Source organism: Eurypyga helias, unplaced genomic scaffold (genome assembly GCF_000690775.1).
Source record: "Eurypyga helias isolate BGI_N326 unplaced genomic scaffold, ASM69077v1 scaffold663, whole genome shotgun sequence".
Lineage (NCBI taxonomy): Eukaryota > Metazoa > Chordata > Aves > Eurypygiformes > Eurypygidae > Eurypyga > Eurypyga helias.
The window spans coordinates 762-19,869 of NW_010239029.1; the positions used below are offsets into that span (position 1 = coordinate 762).

Sequence of the window (19,108 nt, forward strand, 5' to 3'; positions counted from 1 at the left end):
AAACCTGCAAGGGGAGCAGCAGAGGAGACTGTTGCACCACAGTAGTTGGCTGGTGCATGCAATCGCTGAGAGTTTCATACATGATTTTAGCATGAACCGGAAAGCCAAATCTTGCAGATTTCATAATTATCTTCATTACCGCCTCTTTGGTTGGATGTTATGTGGAACGACTCGGTTTCCTTCTTCCCCTGCGTACGCAAAACTGTCCTGTGAAGTTGCAGCTTAGCCTTATTAAATAGTTTACGATTCTCAGCTAAAGTAGTACTATAAAGATAACATAATCATTAAGACACTCGAACAAACAGAGCCTGACTAATCACCATGGCTCTTCCCTGCAAGCTTTTCACGTGAGAGCTGCAAAGAGGATTGATTAGAGGCCTGGTACATAATTTTCTGCTGACTGGCTTCTCAGTGTGATGCAGAAACAAACAGTGGTTCATGACTGAAGCCTGCTCCAGCATTCAGCCTCCTGGGCTCTCCTCTGGCTGAATCAATGCTCATTAATCTGCTCAGCAGCAAAACTTTTTGTGTCTTGAGGCAAAATTTGGGAAAGAATCCTAAATTGGCCGAGTGTCTTTGACTGTGCAAGAGATTCTGATTTAGTGTCTCTTGGGAACTGGGAGATGTTTCTAGATTTTGACTTCTCCTTTTTGCAGTCAGGACTGAGGATGTGGTCAATCATTGCCTCCGTGACCCTGAAGATAGTTTGCAGGGGACTGAAAGAGTTAATCCTCTGTGTTCTCTGTGTGTCCAGGATGTCATCACCTTGCCATACCTCTGCAGTGCTGTTAGTCTTTATGGCCCTTGCTGTCAGTGTGAGGGCTGAACAGTTGAACGAGAGAAGCTGTGATGTGGTTGGTGATGAGAGCAGCGAGTCGCAAATGGAGAGAGCCCTGCTGAAGAAACTAGAGCCCCTGAGCCAGATGAGGTACAGTACAGCACCCTGCAGTCCTCGGAGCTTAGCCCAAGGGCAGGGGAAGACTTGGGGCCAGACTGCCATTTGGGCTTCCCTGTTAGCATGGGCTGTGACTGGCTTCCAGGTCTTGAGTGTCCGCTGCCTTGTTCTTTGTAATCACATGGGCTGTCTGTTCTGACTTCTCCCTGCTGCAGGTTTAATGTGACTGTGGAGAAAGGCAAAACGGAAAACTACGTCTACCATTTTCGGGTGTGCAGGGAGGTCAACAGCACCTTGCACGATTTTGGTGGCCTAGTGCAAACAGATAAACAGAATGGAAAGACCACAGTGATAGGAAGAATCAATGAAACCCAGGTCTTCAATGGAAGTAAGGTTCCACTCAATACTTATCCAGTATCTACCTTTCACCTTCCAGTGTGGATTTGTAGCCTATATTGTTTCTCTCTTGGCAGGTGACTGGATCATGCTGATTTATAAAGGAGGTGATTCGTATGGCAGGCACTGTAGTGGTGAGAAGAGAAGAGCTGTGATAATGATTTCTTGCAAGCGGGGAGTTACAGCGGTGAGTGATGGGGGGAGAGGAGCAGAAGAATGCCAGACAAACAGATGTTTATAAGCAGAAGGGCTTTGAGGAGACAGCAAGGTTTTCTTCTGTCCTCCAGTGTCTGTTGCCTAGCTGTACCAACAGTGGTAAAACTGTCTGCTGGTTCAGCATGCCTGGGCAGATTTTCACGTGACTTCATTTTTCCCAAACTGCAGAGTTCATTCAGCATTATTTCAGAAGAGCGGGAAAAGGAGCAGGAGTGTTTCTACCTCTTTGAGATGGACAGCAGTGTGGCTTGTCCAGCTGAGGATTCCCACCTCAGCGTTGGCTCCATTCTACTGATCACGTGAGTCATTGGAAGAGCTGTTTGTGTCTGGGCCATAATCTCCAGTGGCATTTAGAAACGTAGACAAGATCACTGTAGTATACCTATCCACAGCCACCCCTAGATGTTACTGTGCCTGTGAGCTGTGCGGACAAAAGCCTCTGCTCAAGCTGTGATGCTGCAGAGCTGCTCTGTTCCCTGGAGGCGTCCTTCTTCATATTCTACAGATGAATGCACTGAAACATTGAAGACGTGACTTCCTAAAACTGTACAGCAGCTCTTTGCCAGAACTGGGAATTCAGTCCAGGAGCCTTGACTTGTTTTCTGTATTTGTGCTCCGAAGCACTACTTCATGTAATGATGAAAGATTTTGCACCAGCAGATCAATGTTCTGGGGACTTTTTTTGGTCTGGTCTCTGTTTAAAGCTCTGTTCTTGACTGGTGCTCAGCTACTTGGCTACAGTTCTAATCTGAGGCCGGTGGCTGGCCTGGAAGACATTGTTTTTGGGATTATCTTTATCTCTGATTTTTAATTCTATCCTTCAGGTTTGCTTCACTGATCGCAGTCTACATCGTTGGTGGGTTCCTCTACCAGCGCCTTGTAGTGGGAGCGAAGGGCATGGAGCAGTTTCCTCACTTTGCCTTCTGGCAAGATCTGGGCAATTTGGTGGCGGTGAGTGAAAATGTATATTCCCAGCCTGGCCCATATGTTTAAAAGGAGAAAATGTTATCTGCCTTGTCTTTGTGGACTATGTCTCTTGGGTAGAGCTACCACCAGGATAGCTTACCTTGAGGCTGAAGAAGAGGATATCTGACTTTTGGGTTTTGTGGGGGTTTTTTGGGTGTTTTGAGTACTCTTATTTTTGAATCTGTGCTGTGACTGCTACGTAACAAACTCAAGCACGTGCTCATTAGTGGTTAACACGTTCCAGGGAGGTGTGTCAAGCCGGGGACTTTGAAATGTAGATGCCTGACTCCCTGAAACTTTTCCATGGGCACTTTAGGCAGTGCAGTTTATCCTCCGTGCTAGTCTCAGTGTGATGTTGCTGCCTACTGTTAATCAGTACCACGTTCTACCTCGGAGCATTCAGTACAGAGTAGGATGTAGGTATTTGCTCTTCTTGTCCAGACAAGTTTTGGGGACCTGTCCCAGATAGCCCAGGGGTAGGCATAATCCCTTAGCAAAAGAGAAAATGCAGACTCTGCTTGGCCTTGAATTGCGTGCAGTCTGATTCCAGTGCAATTTCCTCTGCTTGCAGGACGGCTGTGACTTTGTCTGCAGATCTAAGCCTCGCAATGCCCCAGCTGCGTACCGTGGTGTGGGTGATGACCAGCTGGGCGAGGAGTCAGAAGAACGAGATGACCACTTGCTACCCATGTGACAGCCTTTCAACACTGAGTTCTCCACATCTCCCCGGCGCTTGTTTAGCCAGGTGTCTCCCAGCCAGTTCTCCTTCTCTCACTTCTGATTTTCTTTACACTGTTGCTTTCGCTGTCCCTGGTGTGTGAAGTCCCATGGGTGCCTCTGGGGGTGTGAACCGTGCTGGTCCCTGACGGCATCTCTTAGGAATATAATCCTGGCTGACATTTTTTTCAAAACTGCAGCAGAGCTGGGGCGGGTGGGATGGAAAGTGCTGAGAGTTGAGCAGAAAACTGCAAGAAAGCAATGTGAGGGTTCAGCACTGAGAGGAATGGGAGATGAATCACCAAGAGGAAAAAGGGAACGGATGGGTGCAAAAAGAAGGAAAGGAGGCAGTGGGTTAAAACAGCTGACACTGTAGGAGGGATCTTTTGTGTCTTTTTTTTTTTTTTTCCCCTAGGGTTTACAGGTTCTGTAAGACACTGGAATTATTTTTCTTTGAATGCATTTTCAGCTTTCTAGCTTCTGCACTGTTACAGTTTCTGCTAGCATAACCTGCACGGCGTGCTCCATGTCAGACTCTGCCGGGGGTGGAAGAGGCATTAGCACCTCTGCAGTTTTTGCTTTCCCTGACGGGCAGTACGCTGAAGAGTACACACCGGTTTCCTTCAACAGATGCAAAGGGACGCATGCTGTCCTCTCAGACTGGAGGAGGGCAGTGCTAACGTTATGAGTTAAATAGTCTTGTGACTTTCCAGTTCAGTTAAAATACTGTCTCAGTCTTCTCAGTCGTTGAGAAGCAAAAGGAAACAATGTGCTGCTAAGTAAAAGGAACGTTTGCTGAAACTGAAAGGGACGTCAAGACAAAATGAGAAAGGTAGCCACCACTTGAGTTCTGTTACAAGCTTCCTCAGGTTGACCGCCCACGTCGCTCACTCACTGTCAGCATTGTGACTTCACGCTCTCCCAAAGTTCCTTGTTTGGCAGTGGGTTTTCCCATGAAGCTACCAGAATTTATTTTTATATAAAAGGAAGCATAGAAGCCAATGATAAGAATGCTAACACAATAAAAACTGCATAAGGGACTGCTGTGCTTCCAGGATCAACTTTCATAAATCACTGTCCCTTCAAGCCCTGTGCAGACCTGTCTTAGATGCTCTGTGCAGATGGTACTTCCATACTGCTGCTGGCTGGGAGTGAGAGACCTTCTCCTGGGCCTCTGGTGAAAAGCAGGTACAGCCAAGTTGTAAGACTTTAATTGGAATATTCTGCAACTTGGCATCTGGATTCCCAAACTGGGTTTTATGTGAGAGATGAGACTAAGCAATCCCATTCTGCCCTATTCTTGCCTGTCAGAGAACTGGCTTCAGTCTGGAAGGCAGAGACTGTGAATAAGCAAGCCACTGCTGCTGGTGGCAGAGGACAGACCAGGCTCGTGTATTTTTACCGCTGCCATTGCAGTCTGAACAGTGACACTGAGGGAAGAAGGGTGGCCCTGCTTTCTTGCTGGGTTTAGAGTGGGCAAACAATTCCTGCTTTCTTCTGACTTTGTTACAGTCTCAATCTTTCTCATAATGTGGGAAAAATAGGAAGTCACTAAGTCTGTTGTTAGTGTTTTACATGGTGGTGTTTAAGGTAATTTTTTTTGTACAAACTACAACTTTCAAAAATAAAGTGACCAAAAAACCTGGTTAAGTGTTGTGCTGATGTAACAGGAGCTTTCTTGGGTGACAGAGCAGCTCACTTATCCCAGGGTGCAGTGTGTGTGGTGCCTTGTGCCTGAACTTGCCAGGAACAGATCTCTTCTCGTTACTACATGCTTTTTTGTGGCTACCTGGTGTCATTCCAGTTCCCTTAGGGCTTAAGAAGGAAGGATACTCACATCTTTCCAAACTGAAACTGAGAGCCCAGGTAGTTACAGATGGGAAAAGATTTCTGTGCTCTGTATTTCTCTGCAGCAGTAACAGTCAAAAGTAATTTTTTGATGAAGGTTGTACTTCTCGCACACTAACATTCAGGTTGAGGGGATTATAAAGCAGCCAGACCTGCAAAGCCTGAACAAGGTGTTTGGTTTTTTTTTTTTTTTATTAAGAATATTGAACATGAAATGAAGAAGTGAAGCCTTTCCATTTGACCGAAATAAAATCTGGTCCTCAGAAGTAACTATTAACACAAACAGACTGTCTGCCTGTCTATCCTGCCAAGGGTCAAACTAAACAGAGGTTTTATCACACCCAGCCTGCTAAGGATAAAATGGTTTATGGGCAGCCTTCCTCTGCTGACTGCAGTCAGAGATTCTAACCTCCCCCCTTCCCAGCCCCCAAAGCTACATCAGACCACACAGCCTTATAAGAGAGCAAGCACAAGCAGCTTCCTTTGGGCCTATTTTCATTCAAGAAGACTTCTCTCGCAGAACAAGGATGTCACTGAGGTGAGGTTCATCAGTACGGCCTAGGAAGCTGCTGCTGCTGCCACATTTTATCCACCTTCTAAGCACCTTCCCTCCTCTAATTTTTCTAACACTGATCAACAAAGAGCCCATTCCAAAGATCTCTTATCTTTCTACCTATGCCGTTAGGCCTCCTCCCATGCCACTACAGCTTTCCTGCAACAGCAGGTGCTTTTCACACACAGTTGCATGTTTCACTCAAATATTCCTGTGAAACTTGTGTAAACAAAGCTGAGACATGGTTTATAAATCATTTTGCCTTCAGATACTTGGCTCTAGGGGGCACTTACCTCTTCATGGCTTTTTTTTTTTGCTTGCTTGTTTGTAGCAGAGGTGCTTAAAGGAAGAACTGCCCAGATTTTCACCCTTGGCAAACTGGTTACAAAACCTCAGAATACCACATTTGGTCCTTAAAAAAACCCCAGACCTCAAGGGGCTGAAAGGGAGGGACTCGGCCTGTAATATAATTCTACCCCTTAGAAAGAAGTAGCATTAAAGGGTCAGTATTCTGTTGTTGGAGGGTGTGTTTTTGTTGGTTTGTTGTTTGCTTGGGTTTTTTTTTTTAACTGGGGAGGAGAAATACTTGTTTTACAACCCAAAACAAAAAAAAAACTTTGTTTTAACACCCAAAAAAAAAAAAAAAAAAAAAAAAGCTTGAGGCAGGCGATACAATCCTGCCAGCTTAAACTTTGTCCCTTAAGCTCTCCTGAGGATAATGAAGACAGACACAAAAATAATACAAACTGGTAAGAGAATGCAAAAAAAATCCCAAAACCCCAGCCCATTTTACGAAGAGCCTTGGCGCTTCTGGAGACTCCTTTGGATCCTGTAAATTACGCCCTAGCACAATGGGGAGGCAGATGTAGTGCTGCAGGGTTCCCTAATGTAAGACAATCCCCGTTCCTTTCAATTTTCCCATCACCTTGTCGTAAGTACTCAGGATAAATCCTTCTCGGACTGGTTCAGAGAGGAGTGAACAGCTACTGCAACACTTTGTCTTCACTCTGCATCTCTACAGGAGGCAGTAAAGCTAAGGCAGCTCCTGTTGCCATGGGCCTTCAAGTTTGGTATGCATGCTGGAATGGCTATTAAACCCAGTTCATGAGCAGCCTAGGGTGGTTTGGTTTGGTTTTTTTTTAAGGAGTGGAACAGCAACAGCCCCTTTTGCTCAAATTCTTGTTTGTCCACCTCAGTCACTTGGAATTTACTAGTTTCCCTTCCTAAATGCCCCAAGCACAGCTGCTCCCAATGTCCGTGGGGGGCTGGCTCTTCCTTTGCCTCGCGTTCTGGCACAGCAAGATTGAAAACTAAGATCTAGCAGACCTGCTGTAGCAGAAGGGGGCGAGGGCAGTTCCCTTTCAGAAGGCAGAAAAAGGTCTTCTGTCTGCTAAGACAGGAGGTCCCCTTCACATCCTCGTGGTATATGGGAGAGGCATATTCAAAATCGGGAAGAAGGAAAAAATGTTTCAAGGCCCCAGGTGGGAGTTTCCCCCCCCACCTTGTAGCACCATTAAGAGACCAAGACATGGGTTTATGCACGGCAGTTTCAACCAGTTAAATTCCTTCTCATTCTTCTTGAATGCAAGACCACAGGGGACTGCCCCATTCTTCCCTGCCCCAGCAGGATGCTCCAAAGCTGGCAGCTGCCCTGGGGTCAGAGCAAAAGTGAGATCTCTGGCTTCAGAGCTGTTAGGTCTCCTTGAGGACATTGATCTTGGCACAGATCTTGAGAGCTGGTCCCAGCTTGATATTCATGGCACTCATGAGGTGTTCCTCCTTCAGAAGCAACAGGGCCTGGCCATCAATTTCCTGTGACCGAAACTCCTCAGCAATCTCCTGGCACCCTGTGAAACAAAATAACCCAGCACTGAGAAACAGATGTGCCCTGGGCACAGCTCTTATTCCCACTCTTTGGGCCTCGGGCAGGTACAGAAAGCGAACTAGGAACCAAACCAACCCCTCTCCCCACTCTACTCCAGTCTGCCAGAGGACACAGGCTACCTGAGCGGCGTCATCCATCCGTATGACCCACTCCAACTCAGAAACATGTACAAAAGTACAATAAAAGCACTAGGCACCGTTAACACTATTTTCTTTCAAATTTCCCCGTGCTACTGGATCACAGGACTGCAGGAGAGGATCTTCACCTTGCAGGGATGCAATGAACTCGTACACCTCCTCCACACTCCAACGGCTGGGATTGCTGGAGAGGAAGACTGGGTTGATGCCATGTAGATCTGGGGTAGGTGGGGCCATACTAGAGTTTGCCAGGTCCCTCTCTCCATGACTGGCCCTTACTGACAGGGGTCCTGGAGATGTAGGGGACAAAGCTTCGTCATAGCTGGAGTTATCTGAGCCTCGACTCGAGTCCTCCTGGCCCTACAAGCCCACAGAAAAGAGAAAACAATAGGTGTTTACAAAGTTCACAATTGCTGGGTACAAACCAAGACACTGGGAACGGCAGAAGTTGTCCCAACAGTCTGGGACAACTGCTCAAGCTGTTGGTCCAGGAGCAGCTGACAAAAGCTCCCTGATGCTAGAAATGGGAGAATTTACTCTTGCCTCCCTTCCTCTTCCTCATCTTCCCGCAAGTCCATTCCTCTTCCTCACGTTAGCACTGAGGCTCATTCAATTCTTGTATGATTTGATTCAAATCATTCATGTGGAAGAACACTAATCAAATGGGAGAAGCGGATTGATTGTTTTCTACCAAGGCTGTCAGCTGATCTCACTCACCGAGACCTCCGATACACAGGCGGGTGTGAACAGCGTGAAGGGAACAAGTACAAACACCAATCCTCTTTCTGCAGCTGATAAGCTATCAGAACAGCTCACTGTGCCTTGTGTAACGCTCTCTGCATGCGCTTGGCACATCCTGTACGATACACCCGCTCTGAGAGCGTGGTACATCCCGCAGGGACAACTTTTACAGAGGAGGCAGACAGGACCCTGTGCTTACCCTGTGGCGCTTGCCCTGGATCTTCGTTCGAGCGATGTCAGAGCTGCTGCGCCGTGGTCCGCGTCGGCGCACGCGAGCATAGTTAGCTTCCTGGAATTCCTTCATCTTCTTTCTCTGCAACCGAAACTGATGGCTGCAGCTGACGTTATACCTCAAATAAGTAGAAGCAGAGCAGCAGTTAGGAAAGAGCAACTATCTAAATCTACTGCTTCTCCTTGCTCTACTTGAGGACAAAACTCCTCTTTACCATCGAGTTCTGTTCCTCCTCCTTCTAAAACTTCCCCTTGGAAGGAATCAGTCCAGACCTCGGACACAAGCAATATTTGGACACCAGGATCTTGATCTAACATCTGAAGGGTCAATTAAGTCATTCCCCTAAGGGAAAAAAGACCCATAACAAGCACTCTGCTGTCAATAAGAGGCAGCAATGACCAGTCTAACTTCTCCCCGTTTTTCCCCCAGTGCTCCCTTGTGTCTTTGTCTAGTACTTTGTCTAGCAGACAGCTACCAATATGCATTCATTTAGTCAGTCAAATGTTTATTGGACTAAAAAGAGGTTCCTTGGAGTCACAGAACTTCCCCCTTCCCGCTTCATTTTCTGAGCAAGTCAGAAAGCCTGTTTAGACTCAACACCACATCCACCTCTCCAACCTAGAAGCATTCACAAATCATTTAGAGTCCTAAAGGATGTCTGTGGCGACTGCATCCCATGGAGGGAGGATCAGATGTACTGTAGTCTTGTACACTACCTGGAGAAGGGGCACGTGCCCAGTTCGAGGGAACATATAGTCAGAGAAAATGAAGATTACATCTTGCTATTACCTTTTAGCACAGGTCATTGAACAAAACCTCTTGGAGCCACGGAACTGGGTTGCTGGAGCATATTTCCCACAATATTCACACTTCAGCAAGTTTGCCTTCTTATCAAGCTCTAGTGAGATACACAGATGCACACCAATTGATGATTTGAACTGAAGCAGGTCACACACAATGATTCCACTACTCTTCCTCTGAGCAGACTGATTCCTAGCACTGTTCTCTATTGAATCTAGTAGGCAGTTACATTGTGGAAGAAGCTGGGGGAAGAGAGGCAGAAGCCTCACTCATTAGAACCCCAGGATATTGAATAGAGCACTTGATTTCAAATTGTCAGTACCATTTCGATGAACAACCAAAGAATAGCATATCCCTCATATTCTACAAGGCTGTGGGAGAAAATCTCCATCACTACACACTCTGCTAGCCTTCAGTCATTAGAGACAGGTAACGTTCAGATTCTCTTCTGACTACTGACATAGGGTATGTTAGATCATATTAACAGCAACAAGGTATTGTATTCTGCTACTCAAGAAGAGGAGGTCCTAGGTCCACAGCTTGAGTCTCCAAGGAGTTAGCAGGAAGGGATAGAAACTTTCAGTAACGCTAGCCAGACCTCCTGGTGTTGCAACTTACCCACAGAAGGACTGTTCCCTCCCGGAGAATTGCTGGACACATTTTCACTCTGGCCAGAAGGAGCCTCTCCCTGCAGCGGTTTCTCAGATTCTTTCAGCAGCTGAGAACAACCCACCTGGACAGAATGAGAAAGAGTTGGGTCCAGCAGTAAAGTGTCCACCACCCCCCGCAAGGTATATGCCACTCACAGCTCGCTACATCTCAGAGGAATTCCTCTGCCTACTAGGGAAGGAGAGATGCTGAGCAAAGTTACTGCTCCTTCCTGACTCTCAGGCTTGGTGGTTCATTCAAGTACTCCCTGCCTTAAATATCCTGCAATTCCATGTAACTGCACTTCCCCTTATTTGTTTTAACTTCACTTGCTGCTTGTTTAAAATGCAGCGTATCTTTCCTTCACTAAAAATCAGAAATAACCTTCTGATAATTCCTGCATAAATCTGCGGACTACTGAGAACAGTTCCCATCTCACTTGCTTTACTCCCTCCGATCCACTCCCTCTAAGACCACCACTTAATGCCCTGCTTCACACGTGACACTTCCTTCTTTTCCCTTCTTCGCTGTCTCTGTCTCAGGCTAACAAAACTGGCTTGGAACATAGGGAAAAAAACCCTTCTGTCTAAAGATGTAAGCCCATCCCCCCCAAGAGAGTGCTACCACCTCCAGCCCCAGCAGCAGAAAATCCCTACCGGAAAAGGCTCTGCTCCTTCCTGGATGACAAAGCCCTCAATGATGTGTGTGAGGATCTGGGGCTTGACGATGGCTTGTGGGGGTTTGGAGTCTCCCATCTGACGTGACACCACTGCCAGGTTTGGGGTGGGAGCAGAGGGGGGAGTGGCTGATGCTCCTTCACTTGAGGTGGTATTTGGGGTTGGAACAGCAGCAGGAGGAGATTTATCTGGAAAGTTAACAGCAAAAGTCAGTAACCTTTGCTCCATCTACTTCAAATGGAATACCAGATCAGATCATTAGCACACACAAGCAGAGCTCTCCTTTATACCCCACCTCCAAGGCCACTCTTCTCCTCCATGTTTTTGGGACTGTCTGTCACAGGAGAGGACCTGGCAGGCAGGAGTGCAGTGATACTGGGCGATTCCTCCTTCTCCTCCTCTGACTCTGCCTTGCGCTTTACCGCTAAGGTCTGAGACTTGCCCTGGGTGAATAAAGAGGAACACGTAAGCAGAGAGAGAAGCTCCAAAGCAAAGACCAAGACAGACTGCAGGCAAAAGGAAGGTGCATCCTGCTCCATCATACTTCATCTCCAGCCTGGTTCCCTCTCCTGGAACGCCCCTAGCTCCCTCACAGTACACACCTCGGCTTAGGAGCATTTCCCTAGCAGGGAGCAAAACTTCATGTATCAACGTGAATTGGGCCATTGATATAATACCAAGATAGTGTGAACCTCAAGGGATTATTCCAAGAAGACAGAAATGGAATTGCAGTCACCCACCAGTTTCTAAACAGGCTTTTGTCTAGATCAGATCAGTTTCAACGAAGAGAGTCAGGACAGTAGAGGAAACATTTTGGATGACAGCACAACTGTCCCCTCACTTTAGCAATCAGGCAAATCCTGACACACCTTCCTGAAGAAAAAGCTGGAGTTCAGAAACAGCCCCAGTCCCCAGGGAGGTAGGCAGGCCCTAGCTGGACAATTCACAGGAGCATGGCCAAGACCTGTGGAACATGAGCCGCCTGTTTTCACCTGCACAGCCTGGTACAAAGGGGATCCTCTGAGGCCTAGAGTCAGTGGCAGGTACCACACACCAAGGGGCCTCTGATCTGCAGGTGTCCACCCCTAGGGAGGAGCGGGGGGTTTAGTCTTCATGGCCCACTCAGCTCTCAACTCTCTCCTGAGAGATACAACAAAGAGGACAATTATTGTTTCTACTGGGTTTATGTGGCAAGGCTTTGGTAGCATGGGGGCTGCGTGGATAAATTCTGTCAGAAGACACCAGAAGATTACCCCACGTCCAATAGAGCCAGCTCCAAGAAGACCCACCACTGGCCAAAGCCAAACCCACCAGTGACGGTGGTAGTAGCCTTCGGGACAACATATTTAAGAAAGAGTAAAAAATACCACGCAACAGCAGCTGGGAGAGGACTGAGAAACAGCCCTGCAGACACCAAGGTCCGTGGAGGAGGGGTAGGAGATGCTGCAGGCACCAGAGCTGAGATTCCCCTGCAGCTCATGGTGGAGACCATGGTGGCAAAGGGTGCCCCCCATCAGCTCCAGGAGGACCCCACGCCAGAGCAGGTGGATGTGCATAGAATGAAGCTGCAGCCCATAAACAGCTTGTGCTGGAGCAGGTTCCTGGCAGGACCTGCAGCCCATGGAGAAAAGCCCACACTGGAACAGGTCTTCTGGCAGGACTTGTGACCCTGTGGGGGGCCCAGGGCGGGACAGGGTGACCCGGTGGGGGACCCAGGCTGGAGCAGGCTGTTCCTGAACAACTGCAGCCTGTTGGAAGGGACCCATGTTGGAGAAGTTTGTAAAGGACTGTAACCTATGGGAGGGATCTCATGCTGCAGCAGGGGAAAAGCATAAGGAGGAAGGAGCAGCAGAGAGAAAATATTATGGATTGACTGCAACCCTCATTCCCGGTCCCCTGCACTATGCAGGGGGAGGAGGTAGAAGAATCAGGAGTGAAGTTATGTCCATGAAGAAGGGGAAGAAGTGTTTTTTAGATTTGTTCTTATTTCTCATTATCCCACTTTGATTAATGGACAATAAATTAATTTCCCTAAATTGAATTTGTTTTGTCCATGACGGTCTTTGGCAAGTGATCTCCCTGTCCTTATCTCAACCCATCAGCTTCTCATTGTATTCTTCTCCCCCTGTCCTGTTGAGAAGGCGGAGAGATAGGTTGGTGGTCACCCAGCAGCCAGCCAAAGTCAACCCACCACGTTGTTACACGTGATACTTCGTTATGTGGACACCTAACCCATCTGGGGCAGCGTCTGGTCTCACCTGTTTACTTCATGCAAGCCTCTGAATGATAATGTAGAAGGGCTTGTAGTCAGTAATCGTAAGGGTTGGACTGGAATTAGTGTTTTCAAGAGGAAAGTCTCCACATCCCTTTACCCAAACCCCTTACCCAACCCATCCCACTGACCTGAGCCTGGACTGCGATTGGTGTCCTAGGAATGAACAAAGAGAATCCATATGCTATTCTCCTTCTCAATGGTATCACTTACTGGCAACTGGACAGACTGCATGTAGAATGCTGCTGGCATCTGAGCCACAACTGGAGAGGAGGCTGGGCTCTTCACCATGTGGGCTGTGCCTTGAACTTGTGCCAAATTCACCCCTGTGGTGAGAGGAGGAGCTTCCTGTGAGGATGCTGGAGCTGAAGATGATGGGGAAGCAGCATGGGCCTGGGAAACAGGCTGGACCATGGCTGGCATTCCCCGGGATGTCGGCACTGCTGCAGCAACCTGAGCCAAACCCAGTGCTTGGGCTTGGCCTGAGCCCTGCTGCCGAGTACCCACCACCTGCACGGGGATGTGCGGTGGAGGCTGCTGCGCTGCTGACATTTTGGCAGGCCCAAGCTGAGGCGGTTTGATGGGGGTGACCAGGGATTTTGACTGAATTGGAACAGGTGACTTGGTGGGTGGCTGGCAAGGACTGTCCTGCTGGAGCTGCACAGGCTGTGCCTGGGACTGCAACATAGGCTGCACCACAAGGGTCTGCGCCTGCTGCTGGTTTTGAGGTGGGGCCTGCTGCTGCGGAGGTTGAGCTTGCTGCTGCTGTTGGGTCAGAGATGGCGCTTGCTGCTGCTGAGCCAGCTGGAGATGGGTGGCTGTGTGGAGGAGCTGGGACTGGCGGTGCTGGAACTGCTGCTGGTGATGAATGGCGATCTGCTGCTGGATCACCACCTGCTTCTGCAGGTGGATCTGCTGCTGCTGCTGGATCAGCGAGTGTAGTGGCTATACAAATACAGAGCAGGAAAAGAGGAGAGCACAAAAGTTAGCAACGGCGCAGCTTGGAACACCAACAAGAAAAGAAGGCAGTCAGCCACTGCATTGGTTTGAGTCATCCAGCTCGAAAATGACTGACAGGTTACTGGCAGAGGACATGAGGGACTAAATCAACTTCTCTTGCTCATAGAGAGGGATAATGCATAGGGACAAGCTGCCAGGAGCCCAGAGGCTGGGAGGCATGCTGGAAAACCTCTCACCACTGGGCTTTCAAATGGCACTCTTGCAAAAGCCCAATGGGCTCGAAGAGAAGGAACAGGTCTGCACTTACCTGAACTGATCAATGTCTGGCTGGGTGCTGGTGTAGCAGTCCTGGTCAGGTTCATGCCCACTGTTTGCTGTCCACTGCTGTCCATTTCACCCTTCTTTGTGGCTGCATTCTCTGTCTCTGTCTGGCTTCCCTGGCTGACAGTCACAGCCTGGGCAGGTGCTACCGGTAATGGCTGAACCACCCCTGTGCCTTTCCTTTGGCAACTGCCAGCGGCGCCTGCTGAGGAGGTCTGGCTCAATCCCGTCGAGGTCTGGTTCCCACCACTTGCCACCACGCTTCCAGAGACACCATTGCTGCCTGCTGTCCCCTGGCTCAAGTTGAGCGACTGGCCTGTGCTGCCAGAGGAGGCCTGAGCCACTGCCAAGGTCTGGCCTGTGCTGGCAGCCTGCAGTAAGCCCGGAGCCTGGGAGCTTCCTGGCAGAGCTGCCTTCTGAGCAGAGCCTTGGAGCTGGGCATTAGTGGCCGAGGTCTGCTGGCTCCTCACAGCCAAGTTCTGCACCTAGAAACACATACGCAGACGGAGTCCGTTTGCTTTACGTACATTACTTGCTGGAAATTTGGCAGAGAACGCATAAGCAACACACTCTACTGGGATGCGGGCCAAGCTGATGCTTCAAGTCTCAAGTGGGGAGCTAGCTAACCTGGGCAAAGCTCAAGTGCAGCCCTCCCCAGGACACACATTATCCTGAACTCCCTCCTGTCCCATCTCTGATGGAAGTTAAAGATCTCTTGGCACTTTTTGAACAGCACAGGAGGACACGGCCATTCTTTGAGGTATGGGACAACCTTCAGACCTGCCTGCCTTGCCCTTGCGTTCATAGGATCCAGGTTAGCACAGCTCTAAAAGCGCCGAGATACCCCTTTAAAGACCAGTAATTCCCATTCAATTTTTGTGCCACCCACCTCCTCCCTCTGTGCAGGGCTTTCCACTCAGGAGATCTACTCATGGCCTGCAGCTCTTCTGATTTCACCAGTCCCTCTGCATTCTGGTGCTGCCATCCTCTGTATTTATACCCCCTCCAAATGGAGTATTATCTTCAAATTTAGTGATGGCTGAATTTCCTTCAAGGAAAGTGCCCCAGGCAAGACAAATATGAAACTGCAAATCCCAAGAATGACTGGGATAGGACAAGGAAAATGGGAAGCCGTGGCAGGTCCCTGACCTGGAGAATTACTTACAGATGAATGCAGGAACTAAGACCTTTTGGCCAGTTTGGTCTTTGGCATCTACAACAATGAACCAGCTGAGTGAAGGAATACTACTGCTGGCAAAGACTCCTCATTGGAGAGTGACTGCAAACTGGACATAGAACTCAACAATTCGTTTCACACAAGGACAATCAAGAAACTGTGAAGAGAGGACTGATCCAGCCTGTGGCTCACCCCAAACATTTTAAGCAGACAGGGATCCCAAGTCTGGCGTCAAAAATTAAACATGAAAAAACAGTGTGAGGAGAGAATCTTCTGCCTGCCCAGGGACACAGGATGGGGATAAAATAGAGCTGCTACACAGGGATGACTGGAGACAAAGACCAGAGTGCGAGGTGACAGAGAGCAGGGGAAGGAGAGAACTCTTGTGGGGGGTGTCACTGACCTGGTCTGTGTCTGCATGGACCCCAGGAGACTGAGTGGGTGGTACCTCCTGCTGGACAGCGGCCACAGCCCCGTTGGGCATCAGGATGAGTTGGGAGGCAAGAGGCACATTGCGGCCCAAGGTCCGGTTTACCTGCAACAGGTTCCCAAGCTGTGGCTGTTGAGGGAGGGTCAGGTGACGTGGAACGAAAGGAACGGAGAGCGAGAGAAAGAAAGACAGCGAACCACAAGCAAACAGATTACAAAGCAACACTGGGCTGCAATGTCAAACACTGCAAAATCCCCAACCCTCTCTGCACTGTATCACTGAACATAACCTTAGAAGCAGGAAAGTGGGAACAGTTTCCTTACGGAAACAAGCATTTTTCTATCAAACATGGGCCTGGGCCAAACTCCATGAACTGCACAAGGCTGTATATCCAGGACTGGTTGAGATACAGTGTTAAAAGTCATACATCCAAGACCAGCATTGCTTGAAAAGAAGGGGATTACAGTCTGTATCTAAAGTCAATGGAGATGCAAGAAATATTTTTCAAGTAGGTAACCAAACCCCAGACTGATGGTATTTAAACCTAATGTTTTCTACCTAGCAGCACTTCAAACCAATTAAAAGGATGATATTTGTTCATGTTAATTTATGTTCCTAGACTGACTTGAATTCTGACCTACATCCTTGAGCTCAGCAGTGGTAGGAAAGTAATTTACCTTATATTTGTTCCAGCATTGTTCCAGAGGAGTAGCTTTATTTCTGTGAGCTATATTCAAGTCTAGGACATATATTTCACACTTACACTCTAGTGAGAAGTGCCATGGGATCTTTAACATCTATGCAGAGCAAAGACACATGGTTCTTAATGATCTCACCTGAGCCACACAATACAAAGCTCAAGTACCTCAAAAGCTGAGCCCAGAATCAAACTTGTGGTTTCAGGACAAGAGCTTCCCCATCTGAATTTAAAGTATAATACATCATCCTTAAAGCTAGAGTTAGTCCAAAGGTGTTGGCAATCCCAAGCAGTGAAACAATGGAATGGCTAGGAAGTAGAGTTCATATCAGGACACATTTTGCGTACACATCACTTACCCGGAGATACATCTGGGCCTGTGACTGGTTGAGAGGAGGTGAGGTGGTATTCCCAAGGAGCACAGACTGTGTCAGGGTTGTGGCACTGGGTGAGCTCACACTCTGTGACCGACTGATCAGCTGAGCAGCTGAAGTGGTAGCTAGGTTGATCTTAGAATAAAGAAAAGCTCCAAATCATATAGGAACAATCAGAGACAAAGAAATAATTAACAAATTCGCTTACTGGGGTACAGCCAGAACAGACATTTTACAGTTTTTCCTGTATCTCACAGGGGAACAAGAAGAAAAAGATTCTTACGGGACTACACTATCTAAACTAGCCAAAGTCGTGGGTGTTAACCTCATTTGTATGCTGAGCCTGAGTATCACCACTGTTAGCATGCACCTGCAGTAAGAAATCCAAGAGAGATACATAATTTTCTCCAGGCTCTCAAGTAAAGGAAGAAAACCCACAAAGTAATCTCTACCCTACCTACTCATCTGCTCTCTGAATGAATCCCAGTTCCTCAATACTCACTACAAAACCAGACGACTTCTCATTCAACAAACTTCTCTTCTGCCTGAGAAATAAGAGCATTCCCTTTCAAGCTGCTCATGACTTCTTCACCTTCTTAGAAGTCCTGATCCTTTTCTAATCTCTGACAGCGTATCCCCCAAAGCCTCAGCAAAGAGAGATCAGTGTCTACCTTTGCAGCTAAGAGGCCCCTCCCCCATCAGAAATCTCTGGATTCCTTTGGCCCAACAATGATAGCACCCCAAATCCTCAAAGATGCCTGTATCTTGTGGATTCCCAGCATTGCTAAAAGCGGTGTTTCCCTGGCTGACTGCTTTCCTAAAAGACAAAGAGGAGAACAAGGCAGGGGATAGGAGGAAGGCTTCGATATGTGTGTGAGGGAGCAGTTACTTACAGAGGCCTGGGTGGTGGTGGTCTGCTGCGGGGTGCTGGTGTTGGGGGAGCTGGCCTGTCTACTGGCTGCAATTGTAGCCTACAAGAGATCGACAGAGAAATGAGTACCTGGAACAAACTTTTCAATCCAGCCCAAATCTTTTGTTTTGTCAGAACACCTAGTCCCATCATCATCATCTCCCATCCCTGAGAACAGGAGCACAATATAACCACCACAAATCCCTGCCATTCCCTACAGCTGCATGCAGGGATGGTACAGCATGGTACCTACTCTTCTCCAAGCGGTTCAAAACCCAAGGCAGTGAACACACAGACCCTTACAGTACATTACCTCCAGCCCTTCCACTCATAGGCACATTACCCTACTGTTGCCCCAGCTTGTCATGCTACACACTGCAACCCTCATCCTGATGCTGCAATCCATTCCGTTAATCCCTCTTGCTACTAATTTTCAAGATGTAAAATTCAGAGACGACCACCTGAAGTTTCACCCACACAAGACCATGTTTATTCTCAGAGAAATAACAAACCGTGGTTCACTTCAATACAGTTCTTAAAAGCTACTGCATCCACTGTTAACTACTCTGTTAACACCCAGACCCTCCCCACACGATTAGCGATTTGCTGGTCTAGTTAGGCAGTAGAGTAACAACGCAATGATAGCGCTCCAAGTAACAAACTTCACATTAAAGCACATATGGCTCGTGGAGGAATGTAAATATTGTTAGTTCTATCCCCCGCCACGATCCCATGGAAATTCCACTGTATAAGTTCAGTTACTTTTCTAGCTAAGATTTGTGCAAAACTGGTGAAAGGATTCTATTCCTTCGATGCTATCAAATGGCAGGTCAGGATTTGGGCTCGCTGGTAGGCGAGCAAAGTTGCTAAAGAATAAAAAAAAATGCCTCAACAATCATGCATCAAAAAATATCTCTATTTGTATATACATTTCAAAGACACACCCTCCCAGCTACAAGATCTACCCCAGATCCCTCTTGCTAGTAACTGGTAGAGAAAACATAGGCTACTAATTTTCAGGATGTAAAATGAAGAGGATACCACCTGAAATTTCACACACACAAATGTTTATTCTCAGAGAAATAACAAACCATGGTTCACTTTAAGATAGTTTTTAAATGCTGCTGCATCCACTGCTGATTTAACCACCCTTCTTTTCATAGAACCACAGAATGGTCTGGGCAGAAGGGACCTTAAAGATCATCTAGTTCCAACCCCCCTGCCATGGGCAGGGACACCTTCCACCAGACCAGGT

At 47.9% G+C, this 19,108-nt stretch overlaps 2 protein-coding genes across 2 annotated transcripts; one reads left to right on the forward strand and one right to left on the reverse strand.

Moving 5' to 3' along the window:
- The first annotated feature begins 755 nt into the window (after window positions 1-755).
- M6PR (mannose-6-phosphate receptor (cation dependent)) lies at window positions 756-3,260 on the forward strand. Its single transcript, XM_010147998.1, has 6 exons — window positions 756-928; window positions 1,111-1,283; window positions 1,369-1,478; window positions 1,676-1,806; window positions 2,332-2,458; window positions 3,045-3,260. The coding sequence occupies exons 1-6, from the start codon at window positions 756-758 to the stop codon at window positions 3,165-3,167; spliced, it is 837 nt and encodes a 278-aa protein (XP_010146300.1). The 3' UTR covers window positions 3,168-3,260.
- Window positions 3,261-7,112: 3,852 nt separating this feature from the next.
- PHC1 (polyhomeotic homolog 1 (Drosophila)) lies at window positions 7,113-17,914 on the reverse strand (the record flags this gene model as incomplete). Its single annotated transcript, XM_010147999.1, has 12 exons — window positions 7,113-7,438; window positions 7,742-7,973; window positions 8,554-8,704; window positions 9,376-9,484; window positions 10,006-10,120; window positions 10,692-10,900; window positions 11,008-11,155; window positions 13,198-13,929; window positions 14,181-14,750; window positions 15,846-16,001; window positions 16,929-17,078; window positions 17,837-17,914. Coding segments are annotated over 12 exons (2,805 nt in total), but the record flags the coding sequence as incomplete, so codon positions are not given.
- Window positions 17,915-19,108: the final 1,194 nt, after the last annotated feature.